General features: G+C 48.3%; 1 protein-coding gene across 1 annotated transcript in view; it reads right to left on the minus strand.

The window, feature by feature from the left end:
- TTLL9 (tubulin tyrosine ligase-like family member 9) overlaps window positions 1-25,296 on the minus strand; it is a 69,135-nt gene that overhangs the window by 16,567 nt on the left and 27,272 nt on the right. The window contains exons 4-9 of the mRNA XM_011960068.1: window positions 21,109-21,220; window positions 19,893-20,078; window positions 8,919-8,987; window positions 6,687-6,777; window positions 4,685-4,725; window positions 3,775-3,862 (exon numbers count right to left, since the gene is read on the minus strand). Coding sequence (XP_011815458.1) covers window positions 3,775-3,862; window positions 4,685-4,725; window positions 6,687-6,777; window positions 8,919-8,987; window positions 19,893-20,078; window positions 21,109-21,220 — 587 coding nt within the window. The remainder of the gene's footprint in view (window positions 1-3,774; window positions 3,863-4,684; window positions 4,726-6,686; window positions 6,778-8,918; window positions 8,988-19,892; window positions 20,079-21,108; window positions 21,221-25,296) is intronic.

Consider the following 25,296-nt stretch of genomic DNA (forward strand, 5'->3'; position numbering starts at 1 on the left):
GTCTATGACACCATCCAAAGGAAACATCTTAAATACCGTAAAAGATTTATGAAGAAATATGCTCCTTTGCAGCATTATGTGTCACTATAGCAAGAAACTGAATACTTCCCAAATGCCTGCAGCATGGGGGATTAGAAAACCAGGAAACCTACTCAGTGGAATATTTTTGTAACAGAAAAAAAAAAGTCTACAAGGAAAATACTGCTGATAATGTTTAGTGCAAGAAAAGGTTATATTTATACAGTGGGATCATTTGTATATAAAAGGTGAATGACAACAAAATTCCCTAAAATAAGCCTAGAAGGAAATACACCAAACTAGTAAGCAGTTTTTGCCAGAAAATGTGCCTAGAGAAGGTTTCTTTTCCTTTTTGTACTTTTCTGAATTTTCTGATTTGATTTTCATGAGCTATACCACTTTTATAAAAACTATATCCTTTAGATGTTTTATGATGTTATTATTAGAGTAAGGCCTATCCATTGTAGAAACAATTCATAATAGACATGTATAAAGTTGAAAATAAATGTTTCCTGACCTGATTCTAATTCTCTGCAGTTCAGAGTTAATAAATTAGTGAGGCTGGGTACGGTGGCTCATGCCTGTAATCCCAGCACCTTGGAAGATCAAGGTGGGAGAATTCAAACTGTTGAATCAAGGTCACACTCTTGAGCCTAGGAGTTTGAGACCAGCCTGGGCAACCTAGCGAGAACTCATTGCTACAAAAAACAAGTTAGTCAGGCATAATGGCGTGTGCCTGTGGTCCCAGCTACTCAGGAGGCTGAGATGGGAGGATCGCTTGAGCCCAGGAGTTCAAGGCTGCAAAGAGTGGTGATCCCACCACTGTACTCGATCGGGGCAATAGAGAGGGAAACTGTCAATCAGTCAATCAATCAATCAATCAATAAGATAGCTTAGTGAATCATGAACATCCTTTCATACTTCTTAAACAGAAACATTCTTCCTTAAAGGCAAAAATGGGAACATGAATATACTAGTTCTCCATCTTACATTTTGTTTTTAACTTAGTCATCTGTTTTAGGTACCTTTCTATGTCATGATATTATGACCTATCTCATTGCTTTTAATAGATGCACAAGATCACATAGATGCTTTATCATTCATTTCACCATCCCTCAAGGGAGATTTAAGGGATCAAGGGTGATGACTGTACACTATTATATACAGTGTTTCAATGAATATTTTTGTATTTAGTGTATGTATAGATATACTATATGTAAATATATATTTGAATAATTATATATGAACTATATATATTATATAAAAGTCAGGTTGAAAATGTTTATTATTTTGTGATCCAAAATTATTTTAAAATTTGGTATGTAATATCTGATATGAATATGATAAAATATTAATCTGTTAAATCTGGATGGTAAATGCATGGGTTTTTATAGTCTTTCCTGCAGTTTTCTATTAATAGGAAATTATTTTCTATTAACATTTTGAGATTAAAAATTGAAAACAATATAAAAGAAGGGGTGGAAAATGTGTACTTACTCACTGTGAAAACAGCAAAGCCTCATTAACTAGTAACTAGCCCCGGGAGAGGGCTTGATTTGTTTAAAAAGTCCCCATGATGCCCAGAGCTGTGCAAACATTTTTAAGTGGGAGAGGAGGACCACTAACATTTACTGAGAGGTCACTCTGGGCCAGCCACTGTTTTAAGTGCTTTACATGTATTATTTAACTTTAGTAAAAAACAAAAAAACAAACAAACAAAAAACTCAATGACTTGCATATGATAAATGCTTGTTAGAATTATAAAATAAAATGAATGTACTGGAAGTGCTGACGTTGGCAAAATAGAAAAAAACAAATTGCAAAAAATACTCAGAAAGGTCTAATCCCAGTCTCACATGCAGGCAATGTACATGCATCACCTTGGACACGCACTCAACTGAATGGGAAAATTAACACAGAGAGATGCACATGGGCTAAAAGCATTGGCTGGGTTGCCTACACCTGAAGCTGGGTGGCGTCACCCCTATTTCCATCTTTCCCACGTGCAGGTCATCTGGTCCTGCCCACTTGCCTCCTAAATATTGCTGGATTTTCTACCTCTTTTCTTCTGAAGCTCAGGCCTAAAGATCTTCTTTTGATGTATTTATTTATGACCAGATAATGCATTCACATTGCTCAAAAGTTAAAACGCACACAATGTATGTAAGGAAACATCTCCTTTCTACCTCTGTCTCCACTCACATTTCTCTTCCCAAAGGCTACATCTATTTCCAGCTTCTTTTTTTTGAGACAGTCTTGTTCTTGTCACCCAGGCTGGAGCGCAATGGTGTGACCTCGGCTCACTGCAAACTCCGCCTCCCAGGTTCAAGGGATTTTCATGCCTCAGCCTCCCTAGTAGCTGGAATTACAGGCAGGTGCCACAATGCCAACTAATTTTGTATTTTTAGTGGAAATGGGGTTTCACCATGTTGGCCAGGCTGGTCTCCAGCTCCTGGCCTCAGGTGATCCACCTGCCTTGGCCTCCCAAAGTGCTGGGATTACAGGTGTGAGCCACTGCACCCAGCTTCTTGTCTGTTCTTCCAGAGATGTCTATGTACAGATAAGCAAACATATATATATATAGAGAGAGAGAGAGAGAGAGAGAGAATTTTTTTTGAGACAGGGTCTTGCTCTGTTACCCCGACTGGCACACAGGGGCAAAATCACAGCTCACTGTAGCCTCGAACTCCTGGGCTCAAGTGATCCTCCCACCTCAGCCTCCTGAGTAGCTGGGAGTACGGGCATGTGACACCACATCTGGCTAATTTATTTTTATTTTTATTTTTTTCATAGAGACAGGATCCCACTATGTTGCCCAGGCTGGTCTTGAACTCCTGACCTCAAGTGATCCTTCTGCCTCAGCCTCCAAAGTGCTGGAATTACAGGTGTGAGCCACCACATCTGGCCAAATATAATTTTTAACATGAACGAGAACATACTTTCACACTGTTCTAGACATACTTTGTTTTTTCCCAATTAACAATACATCTTGGAAATCGTTTCATATCAGGACATAAAGCACTTTCCCCATTCCTTTTTAACAGCTTCATAGTATTCCACTGTATAAAGGAGCCATTCATTTCATTGTTCCCTATTTTTTTCTCTCACAAACAAGGCTGTGCAGTGAATAACCTTGAAGCCTGTCTTGTCTTACACTGCAGATGTACTTGTAAGACAATAAAATCCCAGAAGGGGAATTGCTGGGTCACAGGGTAGGTGCAGTTGTCTTTTAACAGATATTTGCCAGATTATCTTCAAAGGAGTCATACCAATCAATTTACAAACCCGCCAGCAACATATGTATTCTCCCAGCCTCACCAGGACAGCGTGTTATCAAACTTTTGGTCTTTGCCAATCAGATGGGTGAAAATAGCATTGTGCTTGAATGAATGAGTGAGCCAATGACTAGGCACTGAAGAAACAGGCATATAAAGTGTTCTCCAAAGGGCTAAAACTGTCCGACCCTAGGAATATAAGTAAATGTGAATGTTAGGCATAGCACCAAAACTATCATTAGGCAAAGCAGTTTGTGGTGAGCTGCGCTAAGCAGAGTTGGCCTCTCCCACGGAATCACCCCCACAAGACTGGAAGCTCCCAGAGGGAAGGGACCAGACCTGTCTCATACACTGTCTCCTGTGCCCAGACCACAGCAAGCACTCAGCAAACATCTGTGGGACAAAGGAGTTCACTTGCGACTGGCCAGAGTGTGGGAAGGGGTAGGTGTGTTGGGGGTGGTTAGGCAGGATCCCAGGATACACTGGTCATCAATGCTGTTCAGCGTGAAGCGGGTGTTGGAGAATCGGGCAAAGCCATCCCGGTAGAGCCAGGCCCGCAGCGGGATGTACTAACGCAGAGGTGGAAACAGAGAGAGAGAAGGGAAAGGGAATATATTCAGGCACTCTCAGACCGCCTAGCTCTTGCACCTACCGTTTCCTCCACCCGGAGTGCCCTTCTGTCTTTCCCAAATCATCCTTCAGGCACCTGCTTTTACACCAGCCTTCTTTGATTCTGTCCCCTCCTTTCCCCCAGGGGGAGGGGGATACAGAAGGAAACAAAATGAAGGTGAGGTCCAGGAGGACAGGGGTGGAGTCTGTCTCAGATACCTCCATATCCTGTGCCCAGCAAAAAGATTTGAACGTTGGCTGGATGAAGGTGAATGAATGGGTGGAGGGAATATAGCCACTCCCTGGTTAAGAGAGTAGGCTCTGAGGTCAGGCTGCCTGGATTTGAATCCCAGCTCTGCTGCTCACCAACTGTGTGACTTTGGGCAAGGTACACAACCTCTGTATCTGTTCCCTCATTGTAAGGGGAGGATAGTAATAGAACTTGCCTCTCTGCGTTGTTAGGAGGCCTGAATGAGATAAAACCTGCTAAGTGCCAGGGCCTGGTACTTAGCAGGTGCTCCATAAATGTCTGCTGTGGATGGCCGAATGAATAAAGAAGGGCAGAGAGAGGGCAAATCTAAATTTTGGGGCATCTAAGATCGTAAACCTCAGATAAGTCTTCCTGCCCCCACCCTATCCCTAGATGTCCCTCGGGGCTCTCCCAGGCAGAGATAAAACCAGACAAGTTCATACAAGGTACCCCCAGGCCTCTTCCCCCCATCTCCCTAGTCCAGCCACCCTTTAACCCCTGCTGGAAGAGGGACCCCACCTTCGTTACTCACCGACATCACCAGCACATAGACACGCAGGTCAAACTTGCGGCCTGTCAGGCAAAGAAAGAAATAATTTGTGCACAAATATTGATCGTCAGACATTGTGCTAGGTTTTGGGAAAATAGCAGTGGACAGACAGGAAACCCCACCTTCATGAAGCTCCCGCTGAAACGACACAAGGGGCCAGGTGCAGTGCCTCATGCCTGTGATCCCAACACTTTGGGAGGCTGAGGCAGGAGGATCACTTGAGGCCAGGAATCCAAGACCAGCCTGAGCAACATAGTGAGACTGTGTCTACAAAAAATTAGCCTCACGTGGTGGTGCACACCTGTAGTCTCGGCTGCTCTGGAGATTGAGGCAGGAGGATCGCTTGAGCCCAGGAGATGGAGGCTGCCTGAGCTCTGATCATGACACTGCACTCCAGCCTGGGTGACAGAGCGAGACATGGTCTCAAAAAAACACAACAAAAAAACTGCACAAGGTATAAAGAGAGAATAACGGGAGGCGGGGGAGGGGTGCGTGGGGGTCAACGTGGGGGAAAGGCTTGAAACTCAGTGGTCAAAGACCCCCATGGGGAGCGGAGACCTTCATGGAGTGAAGGTGCCTTCCTAGCCCAGAGTGGTGCAGGACCTTGGGCAGGAGGAACTGTGAGAACAGAGGCCTGGAGGGGGAAAGAGATCGAGCCAAGGGCAGAGTGGAAGGAGATGAGGTCGGCTAGGCTGGCAGAGGTCAGGGCCCATGCAGTTTTGGGGTTTTGTCTCACAAACCGTGGGAAGCCATGGAAGGGTGTCTCCTCCCTCTGGCTGCCACACTGGGGTGGAGAGAAGTGGGCAGAGCAGCAGCAGGTGCCAGTGAGGGAGCAGGTGTGGTTGTCCAGGAGGGAGAGGATGGTGGCTGGGCCCAGGGTGGAGGTGAGAGGAGCGGCCAGGCAGATTCAAGAGCTTGCAGGAGCTTGGTGAGAACCAGATGTGGCGGGGGAAGGGGGACACACCCATAATGGCTCCTGGCTTCTAGCTGTGTCCCCGACAGAGAAGCTGAGGAGTGGTGGGGGGATGGGAGGGCAGAATTTGGGATGTGTTGGGTTTGAGTGGCTGGCAGATGCCCAAGAGGGATGTCACACGCTGCTGGACATCAGGATCTGGGGTTCAGGGGCAAGGTCTCGGCTCGGGACAGAAAGCTGGGAGTCACTGGCCTTTGGGTGGTGTTTAAGCCACAGATAGGATGGGGTCACTATGGGGAGAGAGGAGAAGAGGCCTAGGGACTTCCCCATGGGGAAGGTAATTGCCAGAGGACGTGGGAGGAGGCAACTGGCATTAACACTATTGCAATGACCTCCGCATGCCTGATGAGCCTGTAGTTCCCAGAGCCCCAGTGAGAAAAGCAGACGTTGGCCTGCCTGGGGAAACCCACCAAGGTTGCGGGCAGGAGGCTGGGTTCCACCTCAGGGCCTTTTGCCTTTACAATTCCTCCTCCCTGCATTCCTCTCTCTCCAAATCTACCCACAGTGACTCGTAGTTGTCACTCAGATCTCAGCTCACGTGTCCACCTCCTGGCCCCCATGTCACTCTCTGTCCCATTGCCCTGCTTGACTGACTTCCTAACACCCAGCACTGCATGGGACCGTCCCGTGGTTTGTTTTCTGGTTTATTGCAGCCTGCTCATCGGGGGTATAAGCTCCAGGAGAGCAGGGTGAGGGGGCAGCCAGTTTTCAGGGCAGTGCTGGCTCCAAGTAGGTACTTTATAATATTTGTTGGATAAATGCATGAATGAATAAGTTGGTTTTTAAAGGAGGAGAATTTTCCTGAACCAACTAGGGAGTGGAATGGACATGCTGGGGAGAGGGAACTGTACAGGCAATGGCTAGGAGGTGGGAGACTGCAGAACCCATCTCTTTCCATGCATCCCTTCCTGCCTGGTGTCAGGCTGGGCCCTTGGCAGGCTGCTGGTCAAAGCTTGTTGACTGACTGATGACCATGCAATGGAAGAGCGGGAGCAGAGACAGCCGTCTCACCTCCTATCAGGTAGGGATTTTCAATGTAACGTTGAGCCACATAGTTCTCCACAGGAATATCATCTTTCTGGTCATCAGAGCTTCTTGTGTCCTAGTTGTAATAATAATAATAATTGAACATTTATTTATGGAACATTTCCTATGTATTAGGCATCGTGTTAGACACTACTTGGGGTAGCTCATTGGGTCTTTAAATCAACCCTATTAGTACTTACTATCAGGTAAGTACTAATGTTGTTTCCATTTCACAGATTAGAAACTGAAGCACAGACAGGGAGAGTAACTTGTCCGAGTTCACACAGCCAGTTAGTGGTGTTGCTGGGATGTGAACCTACACGGTCTGGGCCCAGAGCCTGAGTGTTTAACCTCTAGACTTGTGCTGCCCAGTAGAGCAGTCACTGGCCACAGGAGGCTATTTACATTTACCTTGATGAAAAGTAGATGAAATTACATGCTACAACATGGATGAAACTCGAAGACATAAGGCTAAGTGAAATAAGCAAGACACAAAAGGACAAATATTATCTGGTTCCACTTAGATGAGGTGCCTGGAGTAGTCGAGTTCATGGAGATAGAAGGTAGATGGGGGCTGCTAGGGGCTGGGGAGAGAAGGGGATGGGGAGCTTGTGTTTAACAGTTCCAGAGTTTCAGTTTGGGAAGATGAAGCATTCTGGAGATGGACTGTGGTGGTGGTTGCACAACAATGTGAATGCACTTAATGTAACAAAGCCACACACTTAAAAGAGGTTACAATGGCAAATTTCATGTTACATATTTTACCACAATTTTTTTTGAGAAGGAGTCTTGCTCTGTTGTCCAGGCTGGAGTGCAGTGACATGATTTCGGCTCACTGCAACCCTCACCTCCCGGGTTCAAGCAACTCTTGTGCCTCAGCCTCTGAAGTAGCTGGGATTACAGGTGAGAGCCACCACGGCTAATTTTTCTATTTTTTAGTGGAGATGGGGTTTCACCATGTTGGTCAGGCTGGTCTCGAACTCCTGACCTCAAGTGATCCGCCCACCTCAGCCTCCCAAAGTGTTGGGATTACAGGTGTGAGCCACCACACCTAGCCCACAATTTGTAAAAAGGATATGAAATTAAAAATCCAGTCCTCAGTCACACCAGCCACATGGCAAGCGCTCAACATCCTGCATGTAGCTAGTGGTCACCACATTGGAGAGCACAGATATCCACCATTTCCATCCCTCTAGAAAGTTCTGGCCAGGCGCAGTGGCTCAAGCCTGTAATCCCAGCACTTTGGGAGGCCGAGATGGGTGGATCACGAGGTCAGGAGATTGAGACCATCCTGGCTAACGTGGTGAAACCCCGTCTCTACTAAAAAATACAAAAAACTAGCCGGGCGAGGTGGCGGGCACCTGTAGTCCCAGCTGCTTGGGAGGCTGAGGCAGGAGAATGGCGTAAACCCGGGAGGCGGAGCTTGCAGTGAGCTGAGATCTGGCCACTGCACTCCAGCCCGGGCGACAGAGCGAGACTCCGTCTCAAAAAAAAAAGAAAGTTCCGTTGGACAGTGCTGCTTACACCACCCATGGGCCCCCGAGGACATTGCTCCTTCTTCTCTACCTGCCAGCCCAGCTCTGGAAGACAGCAATGCTCTCATGCATCTGTACAGCACCTCACAGGCTGCAAACGCGAAACCCCGTCTCTACTAAAAAATACAAAAAACTAGCCGGGCGAGGTGGCGGACGCCTGTAGTCCCAGCTGCTTGGGAGCCTGAGGCAGGAGAATGGCGTAAACCCGGGAGGCGGAGCTTGCAGTGAGCTGAGATCCGGTCACTGCACTCCAGCCCGGGCGACAGAGCAAGACTCCGTCTCAAAAAAAAAAAAGAATGTGCATTGAGCGCTGAGTGCCAGGCACGGTGCTGGGTGTGTGGGTATGTGTGAGAATGTGTGTGTGTGTGTGTGTGTGTGTGTATGTGTGTGTGTTTATTAGCTCACTGCATCCTCAGCAGGTACAATTACCATCCACATTTACTGGGGCACTGACAGGTGGGACACAGCTGTGCCCAAGGGCACACAGCTATTGAGTGACTGAGTGGCAAGGTCAGGATTTGAACCTGAACAATCTGGCTCTGGAGACCCTGCTCCAATGGGCAGACCTGTGGGCAGAGTTTCTCTGCCAGACCTCTGAGCTTTGGCAGCAGGAAGGAGGGGCCCCTCCTGCTGGCAAGGTCAGAGGAGGGTTCAGGGAGGAAGGGGGAAGAGGCAGGCTCACCTTCCTCCAGTCCATGATGTCCTTCAGCCTGCGGAAGAGGAAGATGCCTTTCCCCTGTGACCGGGCTACCTGGGGTGGGGTGGGGGCAGAAAGCCAGCTCTTAGCTCTGCATGGTTCTTTGTTGGCCCCCATGGCTGGAGGCTCTCCCCAGCATATCTGTCTCTTTTTCCTTATGAGCCCCCAACTCTCCCCAGAGGAAGGCTAACTGAAGGGGCTGGAACAGAGAAGGTGCTAACCCTGGCAGAGGGAGAGAGGGAAGGGAGGGAAAGAGGGAGACTGACTTAGCTCACAAAGACATACATTTGCATGAATAATGCAAAAGAACAGACAATTAAAAAGCCATTTCTAACAGTCCTGGGAACATATCATCCAATTCTTTTTTTGGAAATCAATTTGCCTTCCTAATTAGGGTTTGCTTCGGCTAATACTGAAATCAGCCTGCCTTTACTGAAACCCAGCATGGATAATTCATAGCTTCACAGAGTCTAGGGGCTGACAGAATCTTTCATCTCATATGGAGTGGTCCTCAACAAAGGCATTATTCCCCTTCTACCATTGTAGAAGGACAACAGTCCTCCTGCCTGACTTTGCACACCTACAGTGCCTAGGAGCTCACTACCTCCCCCAACCCACGCCAAACACAGCCCATTTTGTTACAGGATAGCTTTGTTAAGTAGTCATCCAAAAGGTATATATGAAGTGCATACTGTATGTTGAGCCTTATGCAATAACCCAGACCTCATGGAACGTTCACAGCCTAAGCTGTGTTGAGCTAAAACTGGCCAGTCTGGCTTTGGCTTCTAGAACCTCCTAGAACAAAGCTGATTCCTGGGTCCAGAAGAGTCCTTTAGGTATTTGCAGCAACTGAGCAGGTCCCCCAAGCCATCTTACCTCCAGGATAACTGCAAACTCTCATTTCCTTCTGTTCTCCTCTGAACATGGCCCACCTGACCCGCCCGAGGCTCTCTGCAGGCAGGGTTGTCAAGTGTAGTTGTACAGGTTGTCAACTGCACAAAGGGCCCCTGCTCTGCCTGCCTTGCTGTGCACCCTGGTTCAGGGTTGTGTATGCCCAGAAGACTGGGTGCCAAAAACTCTATGGAGTACTGGTGGTGGCTCAGGGGCAGCCAAATGTGCATAGCAATTTTAGAAAGCAACTAATCAGTGTGCATCTGGAGCTTCCAACAGTTCACAGCCTTGCAAAAGACTCGAACGGCATTTTATGAAAGAAGATTGCCAGTGCAAACATACAACAGGTTGGGCACACTGACTTACATCTGTAATCCCAGCACTTTGGAAGGCCGAAGTAGGAGGATTATTTAAGCTCAGGAGTTTGAGACAAGCCTAGGCAACGTAGTAAGACCTTGAGACCTCATTGTTACTAAAAATAATTTAAAAAATTAGCTGGGTGTGACAGTGCACCCCTGTAGTACCAGCTACTTGGGAGGTGGAGGTGGAAGGATGACTTGAGCCCAGAAGAGCAGGGCTGCAGTGGTCAGTGATTGCACCACTGCACAGCCTGGGCAACAGTGTGAGACTCTGTCCTTATTAAAAAAAAAAAAAAAGAAAAGAAAAAAAAGAACAGGCGCTCAACTTCATCAGAGAGTTCACCAAGAGAGAAGTGCTAATTGACAAAACAAGAGCACCGTTATCTCGGACAAACACCACCACTTTAAGTTCCAGCTCCCTTTCTAGCCTCATGCATTCCAAGGAAATCACTTCTTTTCTAACTATAAGCAGCCAGAAAGAGCAGACAGTAAAACACTGATAAGACAGCTCAGGCACAGAGGGAGGTAGGGGAAAGTCTCTTGGGTAACTGCCAAACTTCGCCCTCATACAATGGACTCCAGTAAAACAGTGGGTCTTAATAAGCACATTCCTTTCCCTTCAGGTGCACTAAGATAGGGAAGCTAAAAGCAGACTTGGGGGATACGCCTGCAGCTGCAGAAAGATGTATGGGAACAGACACACAACTCTCCCTCCCAGATAAGCACAACAAAGAGACACAGAAGCAGTCCAAGCCTCTGATAAATTCTCCCACCCTGAATCCTTAAAAACTCTTAGTCTGGCTGGGGCACGGTGGCTCACACCTGTAATTCCAGCACTTTGGGAGGCTGAGGTGGGTGGATCACAAGGTCAGGAGATCGAGACCATCCTGGCTAACACGGCAAAACCCCATCTCTACTAAAAATACAAAAAATTAGCTGGGCATGGTGGCAGGTGCCTGTAGTCCCAGCTACTTGGGAGGCTGAGGCAGGAGAATGGCGTGAACCCAGAAGGCAGACCTTGCAGTGAGCCGAGATCGCGCCACTGCACTCCAGCCTGGGCTACAGAGCAAGACTCCATCTTTAAAACAAAACAAAAAACTCTTAAATCTGTAAGAAAGTGTGGCTCTGACCTAAATCAGCCAGAAGGCTCCTCTCAGGTTTGTTTTCTCTAAAATAAACCTGTCTTGACTGGCGAGCCACCTTTCGAGCTTCTCTCCTCTTTCTTTAATTCTTACACTAATGAAAATCACAATATGATACTACTACATACTATCTGAGAATGGTTAAATTAAAGACAGACAATACCAAGTATTGGTGAGGATGTGGAGAAACTGGAACTTGCACACACTGCTGGTATGGGAGTATGTTGTTTGGAAACTGGTAGCATCCGCTAAAGCTGAACATAGGCATCCTCTATCCTAGGTCCCAGCAATTCCTCTCCTAGGGACCTACATGACAGAAATGTCTGCACATGTCACCGTGGACATGGCCCCAGACACCCATAGCAGCACTATCATAATAGCTCCACCCGGAGACTACCCAATGGATGAATATTTAATCAATGGAATAGTATACAAAGATGACAGTTAGTAATGTACAATTACCCACAACAGCAGAATGAACTGCAAAACATGTCAAGGGAGAGAAACCAGACACAAGGTACTCACCCTATAAGATTCCAATTAATTGAAGTCCAAAAACAGACAAAGCAAACCTATGCTGTTTAGTGCCTTGGGGGGTTGTGAGTGAGTGGAAGGGGGCCTAAGCGGGCGGCTGAGGGGTAGGGAATGCTCTGTTTATGACCTGGGTACTGGTTATTTGAGTGGATTCACTTTGTGAAAATTCATACTGTGCCCCTATAATTTGACTACTCTTCTATAGTTTATTAAACTTCAATTAAAAGGTATCTTTTCAGGTTCATACGCTTTGAACTAGGAACCCCTATCTCCAACCCTGTTGGCTGCCTTCCCTATGGCCACTTTCCTTCCTCTTCTTCCTTGCTAGCAAAGCCCACCTATCATGAGGAAGGCTGGAAAGGTCAGATGTAGGTTTTCCCAGCTTCCCTTGCAGTTGGTGGAAACCTCATGACCAGTTTTAGCCAATCAGACGTAAGGAGACATTTGTTCAGAGATTCCAGGAAAGATGTTTCTCCTTTCTAAAAATATTAGGGAAGGAGTTATGGAGAAAGGGGGTCGGGAAGAAAAGTCCTGGCCTCCTTCCTTCTTTCTTTGAATGCTACTGTCTGCAGAGATGATGCCTGTGACTGCAGCAGCCATGTCATGTCTATGAGGTGACAAGTCTGATGACAAAAAGCCAGCACACAGGCTGCAGAGTGGATGGAGAGAAGGAGCCTGGGCCTCTAGTGGCATCACGGAGCACATCCCCAAACCTGGATCTGCCTACCCTCAGCCTTCTAGTTCTGTGAGATAACAAAATGCCTTTATTGTTCAGGCCATTGTTAGCAACTTGACACAACTGTTACAGGAGGTGCCTTCCTAAGGGACTAACCCTAAAGAATGGAAGATGAAGCGCCTGCATGGTGTTACATTGGGGTTGGTGAGATGGAAATCACCTAATACTGAGTAGGAAATCACCTAATACATCCAGCAGATGTCAGTTTCCAAAAACAACCATGACAATATTTCCAGTCCCATATGTTCTCCAGAACCCTGTCAAGAGGTAAAGTCAATGTCCCCTCCCTTGAATCTGGAAGTGTCTCTACTAATTGCCTATGGCAGAAGTGATGTGTGCATTCCAATGCCAGATCATAAAAGGCAATATAGCTTCCGCCTGGCTCTCTCTTTCAGGATGGTCGCCCTCAGAACCCAGCAGCCATTCCATGAGGAAGCCCAGCTCACAGGAAGAGGCTCACCTGGAAGACAACTGAGTCTTCCAGCCCTCAACCCTGGCTGAATTCCCAGCCAACAGCCGGCACCTACTTGCTAGCCCAGCCAGTGAGCCGGCTAGGAAGGGGATCCTCCAGCCCTCAGTGGATGCTGGGGTATAGATGAGCCTTCCGTGTCAAGCGCTGCCCAAGCTGGGGGCTCATGAACTAAATAAGACATTATTGTTGTTTCAAGTCACTATGTCTGGGAGTGGTTTGCTTCTCTGAAATAGATAATCAGAACACGAACTTTAGTAAAATGGTTCATAACAATGGCAATGCCAGCAGCTAATACTTACCAGGTGTTTACTCAGTGCCAGGCACTGTGATTTACACACGTCACCTCATTAAAGCTTGAAAAAAACACACACCTTTGACATAAACATTAATGTTATCCCCATTTTGCAGCTGAGAGAACCAGTGAACAGAGAGGCCAAACACACTGCCCAAGGTCACCCAGCCAACGGGTGATAAATCCGAGATAGTTCAATCTGTGCTACACAAACCTGGGGCTCATGTACCTCTTGCGAAGTGCCAGGCATACACAAAATCACGTGATAAACATTGCTACTTCTGGGGACATCTCTATTACTTGATGGTTTGGGAGGGAAATATTTTTATATTATGCTTTTTTCTTTGAGACAGGGTCTTGCTTTGTCACCCAGGCTGGAGTGCAGTGGCGCCATCTCAGCTCACTGCAACCTCTGCCTTCCGGGCTCAAGCACTCCTCCCACCTCAGCCTCCTGAGTAGCTGGGACTACAGGTGGGGACTACCACACCTGGCTAATGTTTACATTTTTTGTAGAGACAGGGTTTCTTCATGTTGCCCAGGCTGGTCTCAAACTCATGGCCTCATGTGATCCACCCGCCTCAGCGTCCCCAGGTGCTGGGATTACAGGCGTGAGACATGGCGCCCAGCCATATTATGCTTTTTATAAAAAGATACATTTTTTATTGGAAACCACTATTTGAATAGATTATCAGAATGAGCCATAACTTTTTGTGCCAGCTGTGGCCAACCAAAGTCCTTGTCCCCTTGTCACCCCATGCCCTGTTGCTGGGGGCTGCATTCCTCACGTAGCATTCATCGGGTGTGGAATACAGCCAGTGGCGCAGCCATGCCCTCCTCTCCTCTGCCAACAGAACCCATCTGGATCAACTCCTCCCGCTGGCCCTGTCCTCTGGGGCGGTCTGAGCCCTCACGGTGATTGCCATGTGATTGGTTCAGGCAGGGGCCAGCAGGATGCTACAGGAAGCCTGCTGCAGGGACTTCTGGGAAAAATGTGTGTCTTCTTCAAAAAGGACATGAGGCCAGGGCATTCCTTTATTCCCAAGGCAGGGGAGGTGTGAAGAGGGGCCCGGGAGAAGCAGCCAGCCTGCTGGGCTGGGAATTGATGGGGTTGTTAAGCCACCCAATAAACCATGCGTAGAGTTGGCTTTTCGTCATTCAAAAAATTCCCCAGTGTCTGTAAATGTAAATAAAAAAAAAATTTTTTTTTCGTCTTTATTTTCATTAACCCCTAACCAGATGTTCACATTTCTCTCTATTAGGAATGCAACAAATCATAGGAGTGTTAGCCATGCCCGTGACTTTGCCATCAAAAGAGATCACAGTGATTTTGATATCACATTACAATTGTTGCAGATATCTCAAAATATTGTTTATGCTCCTCCTGACTTTGAAATTATGGTAGCTGTGAGGCCTGCTGTTAGATCCTCTTTAATTGTTGATGAAAAGCACACATATTTCTATAGCACAAAGAATTTCGTAATAGCTTGTGTGGTGCCCATGACAATGCACCTTGCAGGCCTCCAACAGAGTAACTGACTGAGAGTGCCAGCTGCTTCCAGTTGAGATCTAGCTGTGTTTGCCAGAGTGCCTTGCTAGGGCTACTCCCAGTCAGTGACTGAGCCCCAGGGGATGTGAAGACCAGCCATTCCTGAGAGACAGTGGACTCCTGACAGCCAACTTTGGCTGAGGCCTCCCAGGGGCCTTGATGAACTTTCCAAAGGCTTCTAATCTTCCTCCCTCTCTTCTTTCTTTTCTTCCTTGGAGGCCTGACTTCTCTCCCAGTCTCACCTGCTAGCTCCCTCCCCATTTTTTCTTACCAGCCAAACTGTTTAATTTTGTCTTGGCATCCGTTTCTGGGGGAACCCAGACTGACAGTTTGATAATGGCTTTTCAGTATAGCTGCCTTCTTTTATAATGGAATGTACTGTATTTTCTGCTTTTAAAACCACAACTCTTTCATTGGTACATGCTTATCTCCAAACTCATCAAGCTGTCTACATTAAATATGCACAGCTTTTTGTATGCCAATTATGTTTCAATGAAGTGGTTAAAAAAAAATACCACTATTCTGTGATAGGGTCCACACATTTCACCAGATTCCAGAGGCCCATGGCATAAAAACAGTACAGAAGTCTTGCCCTCTTGTTTAAGCTGCTGTTATTTGGATTTTCTATTATGTACTAAGCAAAGCATCTCAACTCTTAGAAAGTTTCAGTGAAAAATTCTGAGAAGCTCTGGTTGGGGTAAACCAGTGTAATGGAATGTTAAAATGTGGCTCTTCCTGCCTTGCAGTTTGGAAATAGGCTCCCAAGGCTGAGAACAGCCCCCTGGTTGCCAAGAACACTTGCCGCGGTGTACGAAGTGTTAGACCAGCTTGGTGGACACAGGGTGAGCAGATAGATAGGCCCTGTCCCTGAGCAGCTTGCAGGGCACACAGAGAGACTGACAGACAGGCCCAGTCCCTGACAGCCAAGCACCCACCTCCCCGTACCACAAGGCATACTGGAGTCACAGTGGTCCCATGACCCATGTCAGTGTCCTGCCCACCTCCCCACCAACCCTGCCGGCCTGAACTGCTGGCAAGGGAGAATGCTTCCATGGGAAAAAAGTTAAGAGCGATGCAATGTTTACACTGGACATTCAAAGGCCAGACCCTCCTGGGTCTGTTCTTATATTCCCCTAAGAGCTCCAAGATGGGCTGGGGCTGTGGCCTGGTGGGAGGAGGGTCCCCACAGGGTGGTGGAGAGGGGATGATGTTGCCTGCCCCCTTCTGAGTCCTGGGCTGCTCTGCTGCCACTGATGAGGAAGATCAAGACTCGGCAGACACCAGGAAGACAATGCAGAGGAGACGCCGGAGGGCTGCCCTGTGACTGGCCGGGCCACAGCAACTATGTGAAAACTTTTGCCTGTGGGTGGACAAAGATCAACCATGTCACAAACACAGGCCTTGTGGGAAGAGTGGAGGGATTGGGGGGACTCTTCTCCCTCTATTCTCCAAATTTAGGGCAATATTCTGTTTTTAACACTCTCTCCTCCTGAACGGAATCCAAATAAGATCCCGGAATTAATACTGAAACCCAGTGGTTCTCAAAGTGTGGTACTCAGACCAGTAGCACCCTCAGAACCTGGGGTGATGGTTAATTTTATGTGTCAACTTGATTAGGCTATGGTGCCCAGTTGCTTGGTCAAATACTAGTCTAGATGTTTCTCTGAAGGTAGTTTGTAGATGTGATTAACATCTGCAATTATTAGCTTTTTTTGAGATAGGGTCTCACTCTGTCACTCAAGCTGGAGTACAGTGGAATGATCTCGGCTCACTGCAGCTTCAACCTCCTAGGCCCAAGCGGTCCTCCCACCTCAGCCCCCAAAGTAGCTGGCACTACAGGCACATGCCACCACACTCAGCTAATATTTTTGTATTTTTTGTAGAGACTAAGTCTTGCATGTTGCCCATGCTGGTCTCAAGCTCTTGGGATCAAGCGATCCTCCCACCTTGACCTCCCAAAGTGCTGAGATTACAGGCATGAGCCACTCACCCGGCCTGTAATCATTAATTTTAAGTTATCACCCTTGATAGCATGGGGGGGGGTTCATTTAATCAGTTGAGGGCTTAAAAGTAAAAACTGAGTTTTTCTGAAAAAGAAGCCATTCTGCCTCAAAACTGTAACACAGAAATCCTGCCTGAAGCTCCATCCTGCTGGCCTGCCCTGCAGATTTCAGACTTGCCAACCCCCACAATATTGTACGAGCCAATTCCTTAAACACACACACACACACACACACACACACACACGCTTTCCTTTCTCTGGAGAACCCTGACTGCTATACCTGAGAACTTGCTAGAAATGCAAATTCTCAGTCCCCCACCAGGCTGACTGAATCAGACACTCTGGGGTGGGTGGGATGCTTGAACAAGCTCTTCAGGAGATTCTGTTGCACCCTCAAGTTTGAGAACCGCTGCTCCACAATCTCAATACTGAAAGTGTATGCACAGACCAGCAGCACTGGCGGGTCCTGGGAGCTGGTAGAAATGCACGTTCCCAGGCCCCACCCAGACCTGTGAATCAGGCTCTGCATTGAACCAGGTCCCTGGATGCTGCACAGGCACTGTAGGGTTTGAGAAACACTGACCTAGTGCTTTCCCAGGGACACAGCAGAGACAGTGTTTCCTGGACTCTTGGAAATACCAGTGGTCAATTATCAGGCACTTAATGCCAAGCCCTTGCTATAACTTGTATAATTCATGTGCTGAACGTGTGTAACTTCACTGAATTCTCTCACAACCCTGTAAGGTAGATACACTCACTAATTCCATTTTACAGATGAAGAAATGAGCCCAGAGGGACTTAAAGGGGTTGGGTGACCTGCTCAGGGTCATATAGCTTGTAAGCAGTGGACACAGAATTAGAACCCAGGCCAGAAATGACTAGAAGCACAGAAGCACCCACTCTCCACTCCCCAGACAGGGTGCCTCATGATTTGGGAGACAGGACACACACACAGACGCACAGACACACAGAGCCAAGATGCCTCCTCTTAATTACAGCTGTAGCTGCCGTTGTGTCTGCTGCTAACAAAGGCTGTGGGCTGGGAATGGAATCAATTTAATATGCAAGTGCTGTTCCCAATTAGCACAAATTACCATTTGTCTGAGAGGATAATGCTGGGAGCTGGAATCCACCCCGGTGGGTCACAGAACTCCGTGTGCATCAGCCTAATCCCTACTGCTGCAGCCACAGCCTTCCTCACTGTCTTCCCTGGACACAGGAGAGACAGGATGGGCCAGGGGAAGAACCTGGGAGGCAGGCACACCCTGGCTCCGTGCCCGTTGGGAGCATCCATTATTTTTGTCGGCCCCGTGTCAGTTGCCCCTCCAAGCACCTGTGTTATTGGCTAAATCTCCATCAGCCAACATCAGTCTTCAGCTCCACAGGAAAGGGCTGCTCCCTCCTCCCTCCCGCTCCCTCCCTGGGGCCTGGAACATTCTCAGGCCTGGAAACATAAGAGGGCTTTGATGATGCCATTCAAGGCTACAGTGGCCTGTGGTTTGTGGTGAGTGACTGTCATGGCACCAGAAAGGGCTGAGTGATTGGTGGGTGTGCTGTTACCCTCACCTTCCTTCGGTTTCTTTTCTTTTTTTTTTTGAAATGGAGTCTTGCTCTGTCACCCAGCCTGGAGAGCAGTGGGGCAATCTCGGCTTACTGCAACCTCCACCTCCCAGATTCAAGCAATTCTCCTGCCTCCGCCTCCCAAGGAGCTGGGATTACAGGCACCCACCACCACACTCGGCTAATTTTTGTGTTTTGCTCTGTCACCCAGGCTGGAGTGCAGTGGCGCAATCTCAGCTCATTGCCACCTACGCCTCCTAGATTCAAGCAATTCTCCTGCCTCCGCCTCCCAAGGAGCTGGGATTACAGGCACCCACCACCACACTCGGCTAATTTTTGTGTTTTTAGTAAACATGGGGTTTCACCACGTTGGCCAGGCTGGTCTCGAACTCCTGACCTCAGGTGATCCACCAGCCTCTCAAAGTGCTGGGATTACAAGTATGAACCACCATGCCCGGCCCCACTCAGATTTTTGAGCCCCAATAGGCTGCCTCCTGATACCAAGCCTTTGCACATGCAGTTCCCTCAGCCTAGGATACTCTTCCCTATCTCTACTTTTTTCCAGGGGGACTCCTATGCATCCTTCAGGTTGCAGCTCAACACTAATTCTTATTATAACAACTCTCATTTATTGAGTCCTTACGATGTGCTTTACCTGTGTTAACTCATTTAGTACCCTAAGACTAGGTGATAGGTATTATAGTAATTCCACTTTGCAGATGGGAAAACTGTAGCACAGAGAAGGTAAGTAAGCTGCCTGAGGCCACACAGCTAGTAAGTGTATCAGTAGCATTTGAACAAGGGGCTAGGCCTCAGAGTCTCATCTCTTACTTCTTCAGAGAAGCCTGCCCAGCCAGGAAGAGCCTCCTGTGGATCCCTCTCCTGACACCATTCTCCTTAATAACAGCACAACTGCAATCACATAGGTCTCCCCTGTTTCCTTATTGTCTGCCCGCAAAAAGGGCAGATACCCAGGCTGACTTGCTGAGGGCTGTGTCTTCAGCACCTAGGTCTGTGCCTGGCACATGGCACATGCTCAGTAAGTATTTGTGGAATGCTTGAATAAGCAAGCCTCAAGTTCTTCATTGCTAAAATGGGGCTGTTGATCCCTCCCCTGAGGGTCACCATGAGGATTCGGGTAACGCAGGTAAAGCACTTGGCATGTCAGGAAGAGAGATTCCAAATTCTCTGCCCTGGTGTGCTAAAGATCACTTGTGCATTCAATAAACACTCATTGAGCACCTACTGTGTGCCGGCAGCCATAGCTGCTGGGTCCACACACTGCAGAGAAGAGAAGCTAAAGCTGGCCCTTCGGGAAGGCAGACTGCATCTAAGGCTGAATTCCCAGACAGTGTCTGCACCTGATCCCTGCTGTGGTGCCTGGGACTTGTTCCCTCCCACCAGCCCCGGGCACTGGGCACTCACAGGCTTCATGATCCAGGTGATTCCTGGGTTTTTGCGAAACTCCTCCACAAAAAGATGGTACTCGCAAGGCATCTCAAAGGTTTTGGGGAAGAAGTCGCACTTGGCTGCCTCCAGCTTTCCTGCTTCGCGCTCCAGCTGCTTCCGGAACCGCTTCAGGTTCTTTACCATATAGTTCTTCCGGGTCAGCTGGGTGGCGGGAAGGACAGGCAGCCATTAGCTCCTGCTCGCAGCCCCGCTCCCCTCCCAGCCACATACATCCACCAGCCACCCTGCAGCCTCCATGCTCTGGCCCACAAAATAGCAAGAGTAAGAGTAACTTTGACCCAGAAAGAGCTTGCTAGTCAAGAATTATCCCCATTTCACAGATGAGGAAACTGGGGCTTAGACAGATTAAGTCAATTACTCATAGCTATCCAACGAAGGTGCTGCACTGCCAGGATTTGACCAGGGCCTGTCTTGATTCCAAAATTCACGCTTTTGGCTGGGCGCGGTGGCTCACACTTGTAATCCCAGCACTTTGGGAGGCTGAGGCAGGCGGATCACAAAGTCAGGAGTTCGAGACCAGCCAGGCCAACATGGCAAAACCCCATCTCTAATAAAAATTAGCCAGGCGTGGTGGTGAGCACCTGTAATCTCAGCTACTCGGGAGGCTGAGGCAGAAGAGTCACTTGAACCCCTGAGGCAGAGGTTGCAGTGAGCCGAGATCGTGCCATTGCACTCCAGCCTGGGTGACAAGGGCAAGACTCCATCTCAAACAAACAAACAAACAAAAATTCATGCTTCTAACCACTAAGCTACACTAACCTTTAAAAATCTCCCACCACAGCCTCCTCCAGTCCTGTTCCTTCTAGACCTCCTTCCCATCTTTAGACCCCAAACTTCTCAGCTTGCCTCCACCCTGAAATCACCATAATCATTCATACATCCTCTCCCTTCAGACCCTGCACCCTCAAACCAGCTTGCTCCTCAAATCTTGGTGCTGAAACTCCAACCAGCCTGTGACCTCCAATCCTCAGGCCTTAGATCCCTATACCCCCAAACCATTTGGCTCTCCATAGGTCTAGCCCGCATACTCCCCACCCGGCATTGCATCCCACATTCTAATACACTTTTCCAATACACTTTTCCGTTCTGATCCTTGTACCAGCTCCAGCTCATGGCCACACCCAGTGACATGAGTTGGTTGACTCAGTCCCCTCCTGCCTGCCCAGCTTACCTCATAGTGGTTCCGGAAGTGACTGATCCGCACGTGTTCGTCCATGTAGGTGTGGTCGAAGTTCTCCCGGAGCCAGCTGACGTCGCACCAGTAGAAATCCCACTCTCCTTCGCTGGGGTTGCGGTTGGGGGTGGGGATAAAGGTCATGATCTGAGGACCTTGGCACTGCAGGGCCCAGGGAGGTGCTGCCGAGGGGGTTTGAGGAAGGGTATGCAGCAGTGTATCCTTCTGGAGTCTCTTGGAAGTGGCCGTGGGTGTCACTGGCCTAAATGTCCTTTGTTAGACCAGAGCAAAAAACAGGGAACTGTTCCCACAAAAATCCAGGTGGCTGGCTTCCCTTGAGCTATCATTGAACCCAAAGTGCCTCCTGGCACCTATTAGCTGGGCTGAGGAGCAGTCACCCCTTCAGACAGGGCACGCCCTCCCCAGACCACAGTCCCTACGACTCTCTGTGGTGCGACAGCCACTCGGCCTCACTTGTTCTTGCCAGTTGCCACGCCTGCAGCCCGCAGTGGAATGAGCTAACTTCTGCAAGCCCCTCCTAGTTCACAAAACTCTCCGTTCACCAAATCCACAGAGCAGCCCCTAAAGGTGACTTGGATCATCCCCAGAGCTCGAAAGCGGGATGACCTTGCTCACCGAGGACATGGCAGCAGCACGACCCACAGCCAGCTCTGCCAGCTCCAAATTCTGATCCCATTCTCCACCACCATGCCAGGGAGAGGAAACCGGGCCAATCTACCAAATCCGGGTGCCAGTGCTAGGGTGCTGGGAGGAGGAGCTTGTAAAAGATGCCACAGGAAATAAAACACCACCATGACTGTTCACAATTATTTTTAAGTAAAAAAGTACAGATATAACTGAAGCCCCCTGTCTATCCCTGCCTGATTCTATCTTCTTCTCTCCTGCTGCAAAGGAAACCATCAGCCTGAGTCTGGTGTGTTATCATTTCTACGTAGTGGCTTTTTTTTTTTTTTTTTGAGACAGAGTCTCACTTTGTTGCCCAGGCTGGAGTGCAGTGGTGTGATCTTGGTTCACTGCAACCTCTGCCTCCCAGGTTCAAGCGATTCTTCTGCCTCAGCCTCCCAAGTAGCTGGGACTACAGGTGTGTGCCATCACAACCCGCTAATTTTTTATTTTTAGTAGAGATAGGGTTTCACCACGTTGGCCAGGCTGGTCTGGAACTGACCTCAGGTGATCCACCCGCTTTGGCCTCCCAAAATGCTGGGATTACAGGTGTCAGCCGCCGTGCCCAGCCTGCAGTGACTTTATAGTTTCATCATGTACGTATGTGTGTATCCACTGCATCATGGCACATGGCATTGTTTGTCATGGTATTAAACCTAACACTAATACTTATTACTTACCGGCAGAGCAGGATTTAAACTCAGGTCTCAGGCTCCAGAGTCCAAGCTCTGTGGTTAGAACCACTCCCATCTGTTTCTTTTCACAACATGCTTTTTTCCCACCAAACTTTTGTTTTGGAGAGCGATCCTTTTGATACATAGGAGTCTAATTCAGTCATTCTAATTGCCATTTCCCATTCCACTGGGTGAACATACCACAGTATACCCATTTTCCTATTAAAAGGTGTTTGGGGCTGGGCGTGCTGGCTCACACCTGTAATCCCAGCATTTTGGGAGGCCAAGGTGGATGGATTGTTTTAGCTCAGGAGTTTGAGACCAGCCTGGCCAACATGGTGAAATCCCATTTCTACCAAAAATACAAAAAATTAGCCAGAAGCAGTGGCATGCACTTGTAGTCCCAGCTACTCTAGAGGCTGAGGTGGGAGAATCACTTGAGCAGGAGGGTGGAGGTTGTGGTGAGCCAAGATTGTGCCACTGCACTCCAGCCTGGGTGACAGAGTGAGACCCCATTTCAAAAAAAAAAAAAAGTGTTTGGTTTGTCTCCCTTTCCCCCCACCCCTTTTCTCTAATACAGATGAGTAGACTGAGTTTTAAAAGACATCTGGAGGCGGTTTGAGGCAGAAATGGAGAAAAGTGAAGAGACATCGCCATCACCTTAGGATGATGAATGAACAGGCCCTGAACAGGACCAATGGGGAGGATGCAGCGGCAGACTGTAGTTCCAAAAGATGCCTACGCTATATCCCTCATCCAGAGGCTGTGGGGCTGTGAGGCCACAAGGAGAACCCATGAGAACCTTCTTCAGCTGTCTGCCCTAGTGAGATCGCCACAAACAGCTAGCATCGACTGCCACACTTGTGAGTCAGATGCCCTCAGACTACTCCTGCCACCAAGTGACCTCCAGATCTGGACTATTCCCAGCTGATGCCCCCAGCTGATGTCACAGAGACAAGCCAGTCCCACTGTGCCCTGTGAGAGTCCCTAACTCACAGGAGCCCCGCGCCTAATGCAATGCTGTCTTAAGCAGCTAAATTTTGGGATTTGTTACACAGCCATAGCAACTGGAACAATGGCCAAGCAGTTGAGCCTTGTGTTGTAAATGGAGCTCCCTTTGGAATTTTCTTTCCTTTTCCTTGAGACGAAATTTCGCTCTTGTTGCCCAGGCTGGAGTGCAATGGCACGATCTCAACTCACTGCAACCTCCGTCTCCCGGGTTCAAGTGATTCTCCTCCTTCAGCCTCCAGAGTAGCTGAGATTAGAGGCATGAACTACTTCGCTTGGCTAATTTTGTATTTTTAGTAGAGACAGGTGCCTCCATGTTGGTCAGGCTGGTCTCGAACTCCTAACCTCAGGTGATCCGCCCGCCTTGGCCTCCCAAAGTGCTAGGATTATAGGTGTGAGCCACTGCACCCAGCCTGGAATTTTCCTAGAACTAAAGATTTAAATTGCTTCTCCTTGTGGCTGCTGGTTTGGTGTTTCTCCTGAATGTCACACCATGTGCAGAAGGGCTTTAAGGCAGGCAGACAGGCCCAGCCTTTCACTGCGCTCAGAGATGTCCAGAAATGGACATCGGTGCACACACCGTGCACAGATGTGGTGATGTGAAGCACATGGTAACAGAATGACACTGGAACCAGAAATCTACGGTTTCCAAATTTTGTCCTAAGTTACTCATGAAAATCTGGGGCCTGGTCCTTCTCCAGATCTCCCCTGTGGCTGTGCCCAGGCACAGTGGTTTGCAAGAACAGTTTCAAGAACTGATGGAAACCCACTAGAGAAGTGGCTGGTTGGGCACGGTGGCTTACGCCTATAATCCTAGCACTTTGTGAGGCCGAGGTGTGTGGATCACCTGAGGTCAGGAGTTTGAGATCAGCCTGGCCAACATGGTGAAACCCCATCACTGCTAAAAACTAAAAAAATTAGCCCAGCATGGTGGCAGTTTCCTGTAATCCCAGCTACTCGGGAGGCTGAGGCAGGAGAATCGCTTGAACACAGGAGGCAGAGGTTGTAGCGAGCCGAGATTGCACCACTGCACTCCAGCCTGGGTGACAGAGCGAGACTCCATCTCACAAAAAAAGAAAAAGAAATGGCCGTGTGTTCTATTGTTCTATAAACCCTCAGACACCATAGAGTCGCAGATTCCTGGCTGGCTGGCTGGGGCTTCATCTAGATGCCCAGTCCTGCCTTTTCGCCACCCTGATATTTGTACCAAGTCATGTCACACAGTGCAAGGAGCACTAGAACAGGAGTCAAGAGCCCTGATTCTCGTCTTGTCAGGCAGTAGCACTTATGTGACCTTGCCCTCTTCTCTGGGCCTCAGCTTCCTATTGGGAAAATCTAGGTGTGGTAACCTCTAGGCAAGATGATAGACTGCAATGAGCCAAACTGATACTAAATAATTAAATAAGCAGCAGGAAGAGAAAATCTTTCTCTACAGAAGAATGCCATCTAATACATGTAGAAGGAATGACAGAGAGTAACCATTTTGCAATTATTGTAATAATAATAGATTTAGGCAAGAATCCTCAAAAAAGGCCAGGCACGGTGGCTCCCGCCAATAATCCCAGCACAGTGGGAGGTCAAGGCAGGAGGATTACTTGAGCCCAGGAGTTCGAGACCAGCCTGGTCAACATGGTTAAATCTCATCTCTACGAAAAATACAAAAATTAGCCAGGAATGGCGGCATGGGCCTGTAGTCCCAACTACTCAGGGGGCTGAGGTGGCAGGATCACTTGAGCCCAGAGGGTCAAGGCTGCAGTGAGCCATGATTGTCCTACTGCACTCCAGCCTAGGTGACAGAGTGAGACTCTGTCTCAAAAAA

The sequence above is a fragment of the Colobus angolensis genome, unplaced genomic scaffold (assembly GCF_000951035.1).
Source record: "Colobus angolensis palliatus isolate OR3802 unplaced genomic scaffold, Cang.pa_1.0 Scaffold114, whole genome shotgun sequence".
Lineage (NCBI taxonomy): Eukaryota > Metazoa > Chordata > Mammalia > Primates > Cercopithecidae > Colobus > Colobus angolensis.